The sequence below is a fragment of the Fundulus heteroclitus genome, chromosome 16 (assembly GCF_011125445.2).
Source record: "Fundulus heteroclitus isolate FHET01 chromosome 16, MU-UCD_Fhet_4.1, whole genome shotgun sequence".
Classification (NCBI taxonomy): Eukaryota; Metazoa; Chordata; class Actinopteri; order Cyprinodontiformes; family Fundulidae; genus Fundulus; species Fundulus heteroclitus.
This window is the reverse complement of record NC_046376.1, coordinates 6,145,230-6,159,585: the sequence shown is the minus strand read 5'-3', so window position 1 is coordinate 6,159,585 and position 14,356 is coordinate 6,145,230. Positions and strand designations below refer to the sequence as shown.

The 14,356-nt window shown below is 41.9% G+C and overlaps 1 protein-coding gene across 1 annotated transcript in view; it reads right to left on the bottom strand.

The window, feature by feature from the left end:
- Window positions 1-14,356, bottom strand: part of znf292b (zinc finger protein 292b) — a 71,971-nt gene that overhangs the window by 32,569 nt on the left and 25,046 nt on the right. The window contains exons 2-4 of the mRNA XM_012858123.3: window positions 10,872-11,026; window positions 10,657-10,732; window positions 3,042-3,177 (exon numbers count right to left, since the gene is read on the bottom strand). Coding sequence (XP_012713577.2) covers window positions 3,042-3,177; window positions 10,657-10,732; window positions 10,872-11,026 — 367 coding nt within the window. The remainder of the gene's footprint in view (window positions 1-3,041; window positions 3,178-10,656; window positions 10,733-10,871; window positions 11,027-14,356) is intronic.

Genomic DNA, 14,356 nt, shown 5'->3' with positions numbered 1-14,356 from the left:
ATCTGAGTATCTGTGATGCTGTGTTTTCAAATCACATGCCAGTTAAGTTTGAAGTTCCTTTTGTCTCAGACATAACTTCTAAAAAGTTTCTGTCATGGTTTAGTTTTGACTCGGCTTTTGTTTACTATTAGTTGTCCGTTTTTCCTCTTTGTTTGGGTTCTAGTTATGATTTTACTTTATTTATTGTTAGTTTTAGTTTCCTCCTCCCCTTCTCACTCAGCCTTCACTTCACTCCCCTTGCAGTCAGTCACACCTGTTGGTAGTTAGTCAATCAATCACTCAGACTCATTTCACCTGCCAGCTTCCTTATTTAAGCCTCCCTTTGTTTCACTCTAGTGCCGGTCCGTCATCATTCAACACCTACTCCTCACCTGTCTGCCTGGTTTGCACATTCTGACCATTTGTTTTCAACCTTAGTGTTTTGAGTTGTATCTCTGCTGGCTTCTGGATCCACCTGTCTCCCCTCTGCATCTCAGGCCGAGTTTCTGGACCGTGGTATCTCATTCTGCAAGTATTCACCTGGATTAGCTGTTATCCTGCTTTGGTTCTGGTCTTCAAGTATCCACCCTGTCCTGCTGCTAATCCTGCTGTTATTCTGGCCTTCAAGAACTTACTCTCAGCCGTGCTGAAGAGCCAGCTGCTGTGCTCTGGTTAGCTCTCTGCCGAGCTGTGGATTCTCTGTCTTGTTGAATGGCCTGCTGCTGTGCTCTGGCTAACTCTTTGGCGAGCTGCGGACTCTGTTGCCTAAATCTTTATGGCCTACTACTCCGCTCTGTAGCTCCTGCATCCTTCCTCTCCGTTTGGTTACAGACTCTGGTTCATTATGTCATCATCATTCACTGCTTGCAATAAACTCTTTTAAAACCAGCTCTGTGTGTGCGTGCTGTGTCCGGGTTCATCCAAAGACAAATCGTGACAGTTTCCAGCATTTCTTTGTGGAAATAAATCAGCTTGATGAGGGCTCCGATCACACCTTCTGTTTGTAACCAATGAGCCCGTTTCATGTCCCGATTTATTTTACAGAATCAAACTTGTGAGCCTGTCCTTTTTGGAAGAGACTGTTTCCCATTTAAAGCCTTCTGGTTTTCCCAATGACTGTATTTCAGCTATACTTTTTATGCCAACAGCTGATGTCAACAGTAAAGTTTTCTGTTCTGGCCACTATAAATAGCTGTCTTCAGGAGTGGTTCCATCCATTTTTAAAGATGCAGTAGTTCAGCCTCTACTAAATAAGCTTGGCTTGGATCCTGCAGTTCATGGTATTTTTTGAAAAAATTTAAAATTGCCTTTTATGTCAAACATGGAGAAGATTGTATATGCCCAGTTAATGGAATTTATTTTAATAATATTCTTGAGATCTTTCAATATGGTTTTAAATCCTTACACAGCAAAGAGTCAGCACTTTCAAAGGTTTTTAATTCTATCTTTTTAGCCAATGATTCTGGGAATGGGTTGCCTTTGAGCACTTAAATTTAGTTCAGTTGTATGCCCTCTTCTTTTTACTTCATTTGCATCCATATTTAGAAAACATGGGTTCAATCCAAATGCCGTTTTAGAGCAAAGACTCTTTAGCCAAAGTGGAAGTGTCGCCAGGATAAGGGCTGTTGGAATAGAACAAGTCAGTAAGGAAGGAGGTAGGAAAAGTAGCCTGTATGCTCCCTCCCGCAGCTTGTTTTGCTTGGAAAACCCGCCATATCCCTTACTGGTGCAGAGTACCCTTTACGTTATCCCACAATCCTTTGCGTGACATGAGGTATCAGCACAGACCCCTCACGGAAATCAACGAAAATGTCCGGAGAGAAGAGATTGCGCAATTTGTAGTTCATTTTCAGAAGGATGTAGGCCTGGATTTGACTTGCATCATCCATGTGCGTTTCCATCACGTGATGACGTCGGCGTTAAAGGCTTTTTGAAATCGGCACAGCAGTCCGAAGCTCTTTTCCTTCCCACAATAAAGTTCTTACTATTGACCCCAAGAAACCTCAAGGAACAAGAGCTAAGAGCTAGAAGCCATTATTAAGGGTATTCAGATTGAGCCATAGTGTCGCCAATCATTTTATGCAGATAACTACCAAATCTATGAAGCTGGCACTTTACTGGACCCCTTTTAACTGTTTTAATGATATTCGGTGCCACATCAAAGGGCTGAGTTTGGACTTGGGGTGTCTTGGCCAACAGCCAAAAATCTTGGTTTTAAAATGAACAAATGTTTTTTTTTTATTTGACAGATCAATAGCGTAATTAAATCCAGTTTCTTTTGGCTTTGGAACTGGCCAAAATAAAGCCCATGCTAACGAAAAACAATTTAGAGACAGTAATCCAAGACTCTGTGTCAACATGGCTGGATTACTGTAACATTGTAATCCAAATGGTGCAAAATGCTGCTGCACATCTTTCAACTGACACAAGTTTGAGCGCATTTCAAGAATTTTGAGGTCCTTTACTAGCTATTATTTTGAGATTTCTTTATTTGTTTTTAAGTCTTTACATGCCCTTGTCCCACTCTACATCTCTGAGCTTTTATAACCCAACATGCCATGTGGTTCTCTTGGATCAGCTGACCTTTTGCTATTGTCAGTACCGCAAACCAAATGCAAGTCAAGAGGGGACCAGGCTTTTTCTGGGACTGGTCCAACACTCTGGAATGTCTTGCCGCTGTACATAAAACAAGCTTCATCCATGGCTGTTTTGAAATCGCTTTAAAAAACATCTTTTCTCTCGGGCAGTTGATAGTTTTATGTTGATCATCTGTTGTTTTTATGTTAATTGTTTTTGTATTTTCTTATTTTATATTTTGTATTTGGCTGTACATCACTTCGGTTTCTGGTTGTGTTTTCAAGTGCTATATAAATAAAAATGGATTGGACAATTCTATGTATGCTGTGACAGATTTAAAAATACAGAAATAAATAAATGCTCAATAAATTAGCACATAATTAAATGCACAAAAAATACAATAAATAAATGTTTGCTATGAACCAAAATAAAAAGGACATTATCCTGGCAAATTATGTGTTCTTCATATTTTGAAGCCAATTTACCATGTTTTGTTGTAGGGGTCTCGTTGGACAGAATACTTTGCAGAACTTTGTGGTTCCAAATGCCTTCATGCTGGCTTAGGACACAGAGTAGCGATAGCTGGGTTATTCCATTCTCCTGAAGTTCGCTGTGTGCAAACTAAAGAGAAAGAAAAAATTATTTCAACATGGAAATATGTAACAGTCAATCTGATGTCCACAGCTTTCACATTTAGGCATTGTAATGAAGAGTAAAATCTTTTCAAACTAATGCCAGAACCAGACGGCATTTAGTCTTTTTTCATCATACATCTTTTTTAAATTGTAAATTGGACTCTATAGTGCTGCTGATATATCTGACCTATTGATATTTATACTAAACTGTAGATTACATATACAATGCTGACAATAATGGAAAAAAAGTAACTACAGGTTAGAGCTGGGCAATATGGCTTAAAAATAGAAAATATTTCAACCAAATCTGATTACGGACGGATCACTTCAACGTCACTTCCTGTTTGCTGTAAGGCGTATTGTGTCACTTCCTGTTGTCACAATGTGAATTGCGGTCTCTTGCTCCAGACTATGTCACTTTTATCTTTATTCTCTTTGCTGTAACATCTGTTTCTAACACATAAGCACTTTTAAAACATTCTCTGTTGCTGCACATCACGTTTGGGAACTCCTCGTGTTTCACACGGTTTGCTTTTCTCAGCGCTAGCCTAGCTTTAGCCTAGCCTAGCTTTAGCCTCACAATGCCTTCTTACCCAACTCTTCGATCCGTTTCTCAAGTCTCTGCCTAAGTCCCCCCCCTATCTCCTGCTGTGTGTGTCAGATGTTTAGTTATTCCTCTGCCTCCTTTAGTGATAATGGTACATGTAATAAATGTAGTGTTTTTGTAGCTCTGGAGGCGAGGGTGTCAGAATTGGAGACCCGGCTCCGTGCTGTTGAAAAACCAGCTGATAGCCGCCCCTTTGCTAGCGCGGAGCCACATAGAGTAACTTTACGTAGCGGTCCTCCAGCAGCAGCACCCGAGCAGCAGTGTACCCATGACGGCTGGGTGGCGGTTCGTAGGAAGCATAGCTCTGGATTCAAGCCCCAACACCAACCTATCTGTGTCTCTAACAAATTTTTCCCACTCAGTGACACACCCTCTGAGAAGCCGACCCTAATTATTGGGAGCTCTATAGTAAGAAATGTGGCACTAGAGACACCAGGGACCATAGTTAGATGCCTGCCAGGGGCCAGAACGGGCGACATAGAATCTTGCCTGAAACTGCTGGCTAAGGATAAGCGTAAATACAGTAAGATTGTTATTCACGCTGGCGATAATGACACCTGGTTACGCCGATCGGAGGTCACTAAAGTTGGTGTTGCTTCGGTGTGTAAGTTTGCTTAAACAATGTCGGATTTTCTGTGGTCCCCTGCCTCATCTGACCAGTAATGACATGTTTAGCCGCATGCCATCATTCAACCGCTGGTTGCCTAGGTGGTGTCCTGAAAACGACAAGCGCTACATCGATAACTGGGAAAATTTCTGGGGAAAACCTGGTCTGATCCGGAGAGACGGCATCCATTCCACTTTGGATGATGCAGCTCTTCTTCCTAGGAATCTGGCCGGATTTATTAGTTTTCCTAAATGCTGACAACCTAGGGTCCAGACCAGGAAGCAGAGCCGTAGTTTAAAACACCTCTCTGCAGCTTCTGCACTGTTACCCACCCATTACCCTATTGAGATGGTGTCTTTCCCACGGCCAAAACTGAATACATCAAAAACTGATCTAAAAGGAACAAATCATAAAAATCTAATAAAAATCAATATGGCTCACCTTGAAACAATTAAATATAATTAAATATAAAGGTCTATTAAATATAAGGTCTCTCCCTCCAAAGACTTTATTAGTTAATGAATTGATTTCTGATAATCAGATTTATTTATTTTGTCTCACAGAAACCTGGCTACAAGAGGACTACGTTAGTATAAATGAGTCAACTCCCTACAATTATTCAAATTTCCACATTCCCAGATCTACGGGAAGAGGAGGAGGAGTAGCGACCATGTTTCAGTCTGATTTATTAATTAGTCCCAGGCCAATTAATAACTACAGCTCTTTTGAACATTTAACCCTCAGTTTCCCTCATCCAAACTGCAAAGCAATAAAACTTCTTCTGTTTGTTGGTCTGTATAGTCCACCAGGCTCTTGGATCAGTTGTCGGACTTCTTATTTGATTTGGTGTTAAACACTGACAAGGTTATTATAATGGGGGATTTTAACATTCATGTTGACACAGAATGTGATATCCTTAGTGTAGCCTTTAAAACTATCCTAGATTCAATTGGTTTTGCTCACCAAAACCAATTGAATTGTGCATAAACTGACGTACTCCTGGCTTCATACTTTAGACCTTGTGCTGATATATGGCATTGATTATGAAGAATTAACAGTATTTCACACAACCCTGTCCTATCTGATCATGTTTTAATAACATTTGAGTTTAATCTGAGTTCTCCATCCCCAAAAGAGGGTTCCATTATAGTAGATCTTTATCGGATGATGCTGTATCAAACTTTAAAGAGTCTGTCCCCCTTTTAATATCTTCAGTATTGCAGAAATGCCATTGCATAGGAGAAATGTTGTTTCTTCCCGTTCACAAATAGATGTCTTTGTTAACGCTGTAACTTCCTCATTGCGTTCTGCATTAGACAATGTAGCTCCCTTGAAAAAGAAGGTGATTATTCACAGGAAGCTGGCTCCCTGGTTTAATTCAGAGCTGCGTTCCTTGAAGCACAATGTTGGGAAATTGGAGAGAAAATGGCGCTCTACACACCAAGAGGAATCCTATCTGATCTGGAAAGACAGTCTACTGTTGTATAAAAAGACCCTTCGCAGAGTTAGAGCAGCATATTTTTCATCATTAATTGAGGAGAATAAAATTAATCTTAGATTTCTGTCAGCACAGTTGCCAAACTTACTCAGAGTCACAACTCTGTTGATCCATCCATTCCTTCAGCAGTAATGACTTTATGGGATTGTTACCATAAAGTTTTACCCATTGAGCGACGTGGCACAGAGGTTAGGGAGTTCGTCTTGCAATTGGTGGATTGCCGGTTAGATCCCCCACACTGACTGTCTCTGTCGTGTCCTTGGGCAAGACACTTCACCCGCATTGCCTGCTGGCGGTGGTCAGAGGGCCGGTGCATGACTTGCATATCTCACCATGTCAGGGTGTGAATGTGTGTGTGAATGGGTGAATGACCGAACTGTAGTGTAAAGCACTTTGGAGGTCGTCAAGACTAGTTAAAGCGCTATACAAGTACAAGCTATTTATCCTTGGCTGCAGAAGCTGGCTCTTGGGATGTGGAATGTCACCTCTCTGGTGGGGAAGGAGCCTGAGCTAGTGCGCGAGGTTGAGAGGTTCTGACTAAAGATAGTCGGGCTCACCTCGACGCATGGCTCTGGCTCTGAAACCAGTCTCCTGGAGAGGGGTTGGACATTCTTCCACTCTGGAGTTGCCCCTGGTGAGAGGCGACGACCTGGGGTGGGCATACTTGTTGCCCCTCATCTCGGTACCTGCACGTTGGGGTTCACCCTGGTGAACGAATGCGGCCTCCCTCCGCATTCGTGTAGGGGGACAGGTTCTGACTGTTTGTGCTTATGCGCCATCAGTTCAGATTACCCACCCTTTTTAGAGTTCTTGGAGGGGGTACTGGAGAGTGCCCCTCCTGGGGACTCCCTCGTTTTGCTGGGGGACTTCAATGCTCACGTGGGCAATGACAGTGGGATCTGGAGGTGCGTGGTTGGGAGGAACGGCCCACCTGATCTGAACTCGAGTGGTGTTCTGTTGTTGGACTTCTGTGCTCGTCATGGATTGTCCATCACGAACACCATGTTCAAACAAAAGGGTGTCCACCTGTGCTCTTGGCACCAGGACCCCATAGGCCATAGTTCAATGATCGACTTTGTTGTCGTTTCATCTGACCTGCGGCCGCATGTCTTGGACACTCGGGTGAAGAGAGGGGCGGAGCTCTCCACCGACCACTACCTGGTGGTGAGTTGGCTCCGATGGTGGGGGAGGAAGCCGGTCAGACCTGGCAGGCCCAAACATATTGTGAGGGTTTGCTGGGAACGTTGCTGGGAACCTCTGGCTCACGGGGGACGTCTGGTCCCCCGTGAGACGGAGCTTTAACTTCCACCTCCGGGAGAGCTTTGAACACGTCCTGAGGCAGGCGGGGGACATTGAGTCTGAATGGACCATGTTCGGCGCCTCTATTGTTGAGGCGGCTAGTCTGTGGCCGCAAGGTTGTAGGTGCATGTCGTGGCGGCAACCCTCGAACATGCTGGTGGACACCGGCAGTAAGGGAAGTCATCAAGCTGAAGAAGGAGTCCTACCGGGCTTTATTGGCCTGTGGGACTCCGGAAGCAGCTGATGTGTACGGCAGTCGAAGTGGCAGGCGGCTTGGCTGGTCGCCGAGGCAAAAACTTGGGCGTGGGAAGAGTTCTGAGAGGCCAAGGAGAAAGAATTCCGTACGGCTTCGAAGCGATTCTGGTCCACTATCCGGCGTCTCTGGAGGGGGAAGCAGTGCAGTACCGACACTGTTTATAGTAGGGGTGGTTTGCTGCTGACCTCGACTAGGGACGCCGTGCGTCAGTGGGCGGAATACTTCGAAGACCTCCTTAATCCCACCAACACACCTTCCATTGCGGAAGCAGAGCCTGAGGACAGGATGAAAATCAGTGCCTCCAAATCTGAGACCATGGTCTTGAACGAGAAAAGGAGTGCCTCCTCTCGGGCATCTGGTAAGGATGCCTCCTGGATGCCTCCCCGGAGAGGTGTTTCGGGCATGTCCCACTGGGAGGAGGACCAGGGGAAGACCCAGGACACGCTGGAGGGACTATGTCTCTCAGCTTGCCTGGGAACGCCTTGGGATTCCCATGGAGGTGCGGGCCCAAATGGCTGGGGAGAGGGTACCTGCTAGCCCCACGACCTGACCCCGGATAATTCCAATTAAATCTTTATTTGACCAACCTTTTTAACTGTTAGGATATCAACGAGGTCAAGTGGAACGAACTGTTTATCCCACAACTGCATGGCACACTTAGATAGCACCGACCCAAAAAGATTGGCACATATCTATCCTATACCACCCCGGAGGTGACACAGTTTTCTCAACTGATGACAGTTAGGAAGCGTACAGCCCTTGCATGGGTGTGTACCTAGATCCCTATATAATGTTTGTGTGATGAGCATATGGGGCTTCTTGCCGATCAAGAGCCCATCAGCGCTGATGTGTCTGTAACTGTTTCTCTGTCTTTAAGTAGTTAATTTATAACTAAAGTATACTTGTCTGTTCTATCCGTCCTACATTCAGGGTAATAATTTAGTGGGGGTCGCCTGACGGGTAAAAAGAGCTGGGTCCACCTATGGTGTGTCACCGCAGAGGGGAGGCGGTGAAGTCTTAACATAACCATAACAGAATTGTTTTAAAGAAAAATAACTTAAGGGACCTGAGTTATGTTATTAAATACTGACAAAAAATATAAATTAAAGTGACCAGTAAAATGACCAAAATAAATATACCAAATAAATAAATAAAATAGCCTATTTAGATGGAAATAGTACACTAGTTACTTCTCAGGTTTCATAATAGAGAGGCTGACGCAGGGCTGAGGTCCGAGGTTGTGGCGTGGGAAGACACAGATTGCAGCTCATTTTGCACTGATTCCCTGCACTTGTCGCACAATTCAGGGAGAGCTGTTAGAGAAAAACTTGCGTCCTGGAACTTTATATCGCGGATCAAGAGTGGCAAGTAATTGTTTGAAGCCAGGTTTTTCAACTGCAGACAACAGCAGCATATCCATCACTATGAAGCATGTTACTGCATGCGTGATGTCCTTATGCCGCTTGGTCATATTTATCCGAGAGAAGGGAGCCCAGTTTAGCTTGCTGTACCTGCTTTGTTTTGGAAGAAGTTCCATAAGATTCCTCCGAAGACGCGGAGCGGCGGCGGGGCTGCACAGCTCGCGCTGTTGCGGGTGTGAGCAGCTGAGCGGCTTACGTGATGAAACAAGTCGGTTGCATTACCAGACTTTGTTTTTACCGGTTCCTTGGAAGTTTTACAAATCACTGTGGTTTATTTCTGTCAGACTGGCGAACTAGTAAAACCCCATTTTGGGACCATTTCCTCCGCCGCTCCTTGCTGCGACATATTCACGTGCTGTGTTTTGTGGTTTGAGAGGGCGGCGCTTTGTGATGGCGTGCCTGGGTCCGCGATTACGATTGGTCGAGAGGAAGTAGTGATTGTAGCATCAACTAATATGATAGGCTGAAAGGAAGGAAGGAAAACTGTCTCGATACAACTTTTATCGACCCTTTTTTTTCCTATCGCGCCACACGTCTATCGATCAATATATATTGTTATTGAATTATGGTCCAGCCCTATTTTCAAAGTCAAATTCAATCAGATTATACAGATTGGGTCAGATTATTCAGATTGGTCAAAAATTTTCCTATCTAAGGGAACCCAGCTGATTGCATCAAAGTTTGGACAAGCAGCATTCACTCCTCCGGAAGAAGTGTAGAGCCACAGGGAGAGTCGTCTGCATTGTCCATGGCTTTGCAGCAATCCCTCATACCGAGCAAAAGCATGAAGTGACAGTGGGAAGAATACCTCCAACGCTTTCGTTGTTGGGTGGTTGAGATGCCACACATCCACACCACCTATGTGGTCCATAAGTGCAGTCAGGGCTCTTGCCATCTTTGATAAAGTCATGTTTTTGTTTTTTTTTTATTTATCAAGGGTAGGATAAATTACTAAATTGAGGTCTCGACCCAAGAATTAAGTCATGTGTATTCAGACAAGAAATTGGTGAGAATAAGGCTGTAATAAAACTAGGACAGTACAAGTTGGGAACGAAGACACAGGTCAAAATGACTGGGATTTGGAGCAATTTACCATTGACAATAATAAAACGCCCACTTGGGTTGTTCAGATGAGAACTGTAGTCTTTTGTTTATCAATATTACTGTGCCTCTTAAACAGCTATTAAAACTTCAATGAAAAACACCTGTCCTAACCCTATCCCAAGGTATCCAGAATCTGGTATGGTCACATACACACATGTGGGTTTCCTGAAGACAAAATATTTCTGATTGTAGCTGGTTAAGGTGTGAAAAAACTGAATCTGACTTTGTAAAGTGCCTTGAAAGGATGTGTTGTTAATTGGTGCTATGTAAATAATATTGAAGTGAAAAATCTCCAGCTCTCTTAATAGGTACACCAAGCCTCCTAACATTCCAATTTGCAAACCTAATGGCACCCAGTCCAGTGCCCACTAATTGGACCAAAATCAGTCATTTATTTATTAAATGATATCACATTTCACATGATGGAATAAATAACCATCCAAATAATAGGTAACATATAGAGCAAAGATATAACATCATGGACACTGCAACAGAGTAAATTAGTTGTAAAAATACAGCAAAGAAAACAATAAAAAGGCAACAAAAAAATACAGAAAACCCCTATGAACTAGAACTGATGCCTAGGTTATAGCATTTTATGATAATGTGGGAAAACTTATTTTTGCCTTTTTCCAAATAATTTTTTCAGAAATTACTGTTTTCAAAGTTTTACCTGAACAGACGACTTGAAATACTGCCATAAATCATCTGGCAGATTCTTCTGAGCGAGCAAGAGCTCCAAAAAGCTCCTGGCAAAAAAGATGTACAAATTCACAAATATAATATTGATGCAGTTCATCTGGTAAGACTTCACAAAATGGATTTAATAAGAAAGATCTCTACAAGTGTTGGATTATATATTTGGAAACATTTTTAGATTTTACTTACAGTGAAAGTCTCTCAATTACAAGTGGAACACTTTCACACTGCAGAGAGAGACATGAAGAAGCCTTGGCAAAACTGAGTAGGGCGACCAGGTACACGTGTACAAGTGGCAATGGCTCCTCCTCTGTCTTCCAAAGGCCTACAAACTCCAACAGCGTCTGGAAAAAAGAAAATTGTATCTAAGATTTTAATGAAAATTAAAAAAAAAAATTCTTTGTGGGGGATCTCAGAAAATTGTAAAATTACACTTTACCTTATTTTTCAAGGAACATCTCAATAAAATGTCTATTTTTGAGGGGGATTTTACTGAAAAGGTTCAATGGATATTTTTGCTAAACAAAAGGACAATTTCTTAGCTTAAGGGGGAGTCATTTCCATTTGGATTTCCAGCAAAACAGAGGTGGTGCGGGTGGTGTGGGCAAAGTTAGGTTAAAATCTTGATCACTCCTCTTTCTGTGTGTAGTGTTCTTTGGCATTGATTGTTATTCTAGCATACACAACTCATATTCCCGAATCAATTATGTTTTAGTAAAGCCTATTATATAAGATAAAAGATTGTTCTTATGACAGTATTGTTACGTCAGATCACGGTCCAAATAATTTAATTGATAGATTCAGGTCTGGTACAAGAGCCACCCAAATGGAAATTCCAACAACACTGGTTAAAGGATCCAGGCTTTTTGTTATATCTTGAAAGCCAAATTGATGATTATTTCTTATTTAACACATCTGAGACATCCGCTTCCATTAGATGGGAAGCATTTAAAGCATTCATAAGAGGGCAAGTAATTAGTTATACAAGCTCATGTTCAAAGAGAGACAAAACTAAACTGAGAACACTAGAAAACTAAAATAAAATAGATAGAGAATGAGTATTTTGGGAATCCCTGTTCCACACTACATCAAATCCTGCTGACTAAGATCACAGTACAATGAAATTTCTGCATCACGAGCTTTAGTCAACCTTTTGAAACAATCAGTCTTTGATCAAGGAGAAACATTTGGTAAAATCCTGGCCTGGTGCATTAAATGAACTCTGATTCTACTAAAATAAATGACTTAAGAAATATGAAAAGTTATATAGTCCTAAAAATGCCTCTAGGTCACTTATTTAAGAAATGTTCTCGTTTATGTATGTATGTATGTATGTATGTATAATAAATGTATGTATAATAGATGTATGTATAACAGACAGACAGACATATTATCCAAGGAAGACAGATCACCGGCAATTACCATCTAATGTAGAACAGATTACTGGATCAATGTGTGCTTCTGTGCTTTTTTGTCTGTCTTGTTGTGTCTCTTCTCTGTCTTCTGTAACCCCCAGTTGGTCGAGGCAGATGACCGTTCATACTGAGCCCGGTTTTGCTGGAGGTTTTTCCTTCCCGCTAGTGGGTGGTTTTTCTTTCCACTGTCGCTTCATGCTTGCTCAGTATGAGGGATTGCTGCAAAGCCATGGACAATGCAGACGACTCTCCTTGTAGCTCTACGCTTCTCCAGGAGTGAATGCTGCTTGTCAGGACTTTGAAGCAATCAACTGGTTCCCTCATATATGAAATTTTTGACCAATCTGTATAATATGATTGATTTTGTCTTAGTAAAGTGCCTCGAGATGACATGTTTCATGAATTGGCGCTATGTAAATAAAATTGAATTGAACTGAATTGAATAGATCAGTGGTCCCCAATCCTTGTCCTCGAGGGCCGGTGTCCCTGCAGGTTTTACATGTGTCCCTGATCCAACACACCTGACTTACTTCCCCAGTGTGCTGTCTAGTTCTCCAGAGTCCTCCTAATGACTTCATTATTTGACTCAGGTGTGTTGAAGCAGAGTAACAAATAAAGGTTTCAGGACACCGGCCCTCGAGGACCAGGATTGGGGACCACTGGAATAGATAGATAAATTTCAATACAAAGATAGGTGAAAGTTGTCAACTGTAATCATAAGCCAACACTGGCTAATGTCTAAAAATCATTGGAAAGATAGTTGAGTCTCCAAATATCCATTTTCGGCAGAATAAATGTACTGAAAATTAATATCCTACCTAAATTTCTGTATTTGTTTCAAAATATCCCTATTCCACCCCCAATAGATTTGTTTAGCCAAAGTAAAATTCATTTTAACCAGCCAGTTTTTATGGAACAATATGTGTCCTAGACTCCGGCTGTCCCTTTTATATCTACCATTCGACAGTGGAGCACTAAAATGCCCATATTTTTAATGGTATTCCTGGGCAACACACTTAAGAACAATGTTTTATTATGATACAGAAATGTCCTCATCTTGGAAAAAGATTGAATCATTGTCGCTTAGGTTACCTCTTCTTAACTACATTTATTTAAATTCAATAAACTTAAATATATTACCCTCAACCTGATATAATAATTTGTACTATTTTCTACATATTTTATGTTATTTACTATGTTCATTGCATTTATCACGTATCTACTCTATACTACTAAGAAGTTTTAAGGCTTTACTTATTCAGAAATTAAAGTGTATTTCTTGGAACTGAATCCTTCGTGCCTCAGCCTCCTGCTTCAGGGTGTGTCACAGGCTATGTGAATTGAGCTGTTTGACAAACTGGCTCCACAAATATTTAATATATCATATGATAGTCCGGTCTATGGCAGCAGTTTTTCTTTTCTCATTAAGCCTGACTCTACAATTTAAGTTGCTTGACACCCATTATCCCAAACTGTTTGAGGTGCCACTAAGGTGCCCCATCGGGATATTTTCTCTTTAATCTGTTATTATTACAGTTTAATTTTATGTGTGAAATTTCTACTTTGGTTGTAGTTTTGCTAATGCACATATACATTTGGAGTACTGTTCTAGTCTACAGTTTGGATGCACAGAAGTTAAGGATTTTGGTGCTTTGTTTGGGGAAGTACTGGGGTGGGTTTTATTATTTTTACATGTTTTTTTTATCTCCCACACGTGTGTTTCTATGGGTTTTTTTTTATTTCTTGATATTTCAGGCAGGCATTCCGCTATTCAAAATGTGCTTGATTATGGTTGATAGCTCCACAGTTAAGCTCTGCTGATGGAATGTGCATGGGATTCATAGCCCTGTTAAAGTTCTTAACCTCTTAAAGAAGGAAAGGGTACAAATTGCTTTCATCCAAAAGACCCACCTGAGTAACGAGGAATACCAGAAATTAAAGAGTGGGTCGGCCAGATATTTTACTCCTTTACATCGAGGAGCAGAAGGGTGGCTATTCTGATCCATAAATCCTTGCCTCTTATGACCTAGACCGACAGAGGTCCAGGCCAGGTGAAGGCCAAGAGTGATAAACTTGGACGTTGCATAATGATCTCAGGGTCTCTACGTGGCGACACTGTTTCTTACTTAAATGTTTATGTTCCACCAATATGTCCTCCTGACTTCTACACCAAAGTATTCTCCCTTTTTTCTGATTGGATTGCGTCATACTCGGTAATTGCGGGCGATTTTAACTGCTGTTTCAACCCCCGACTAGATA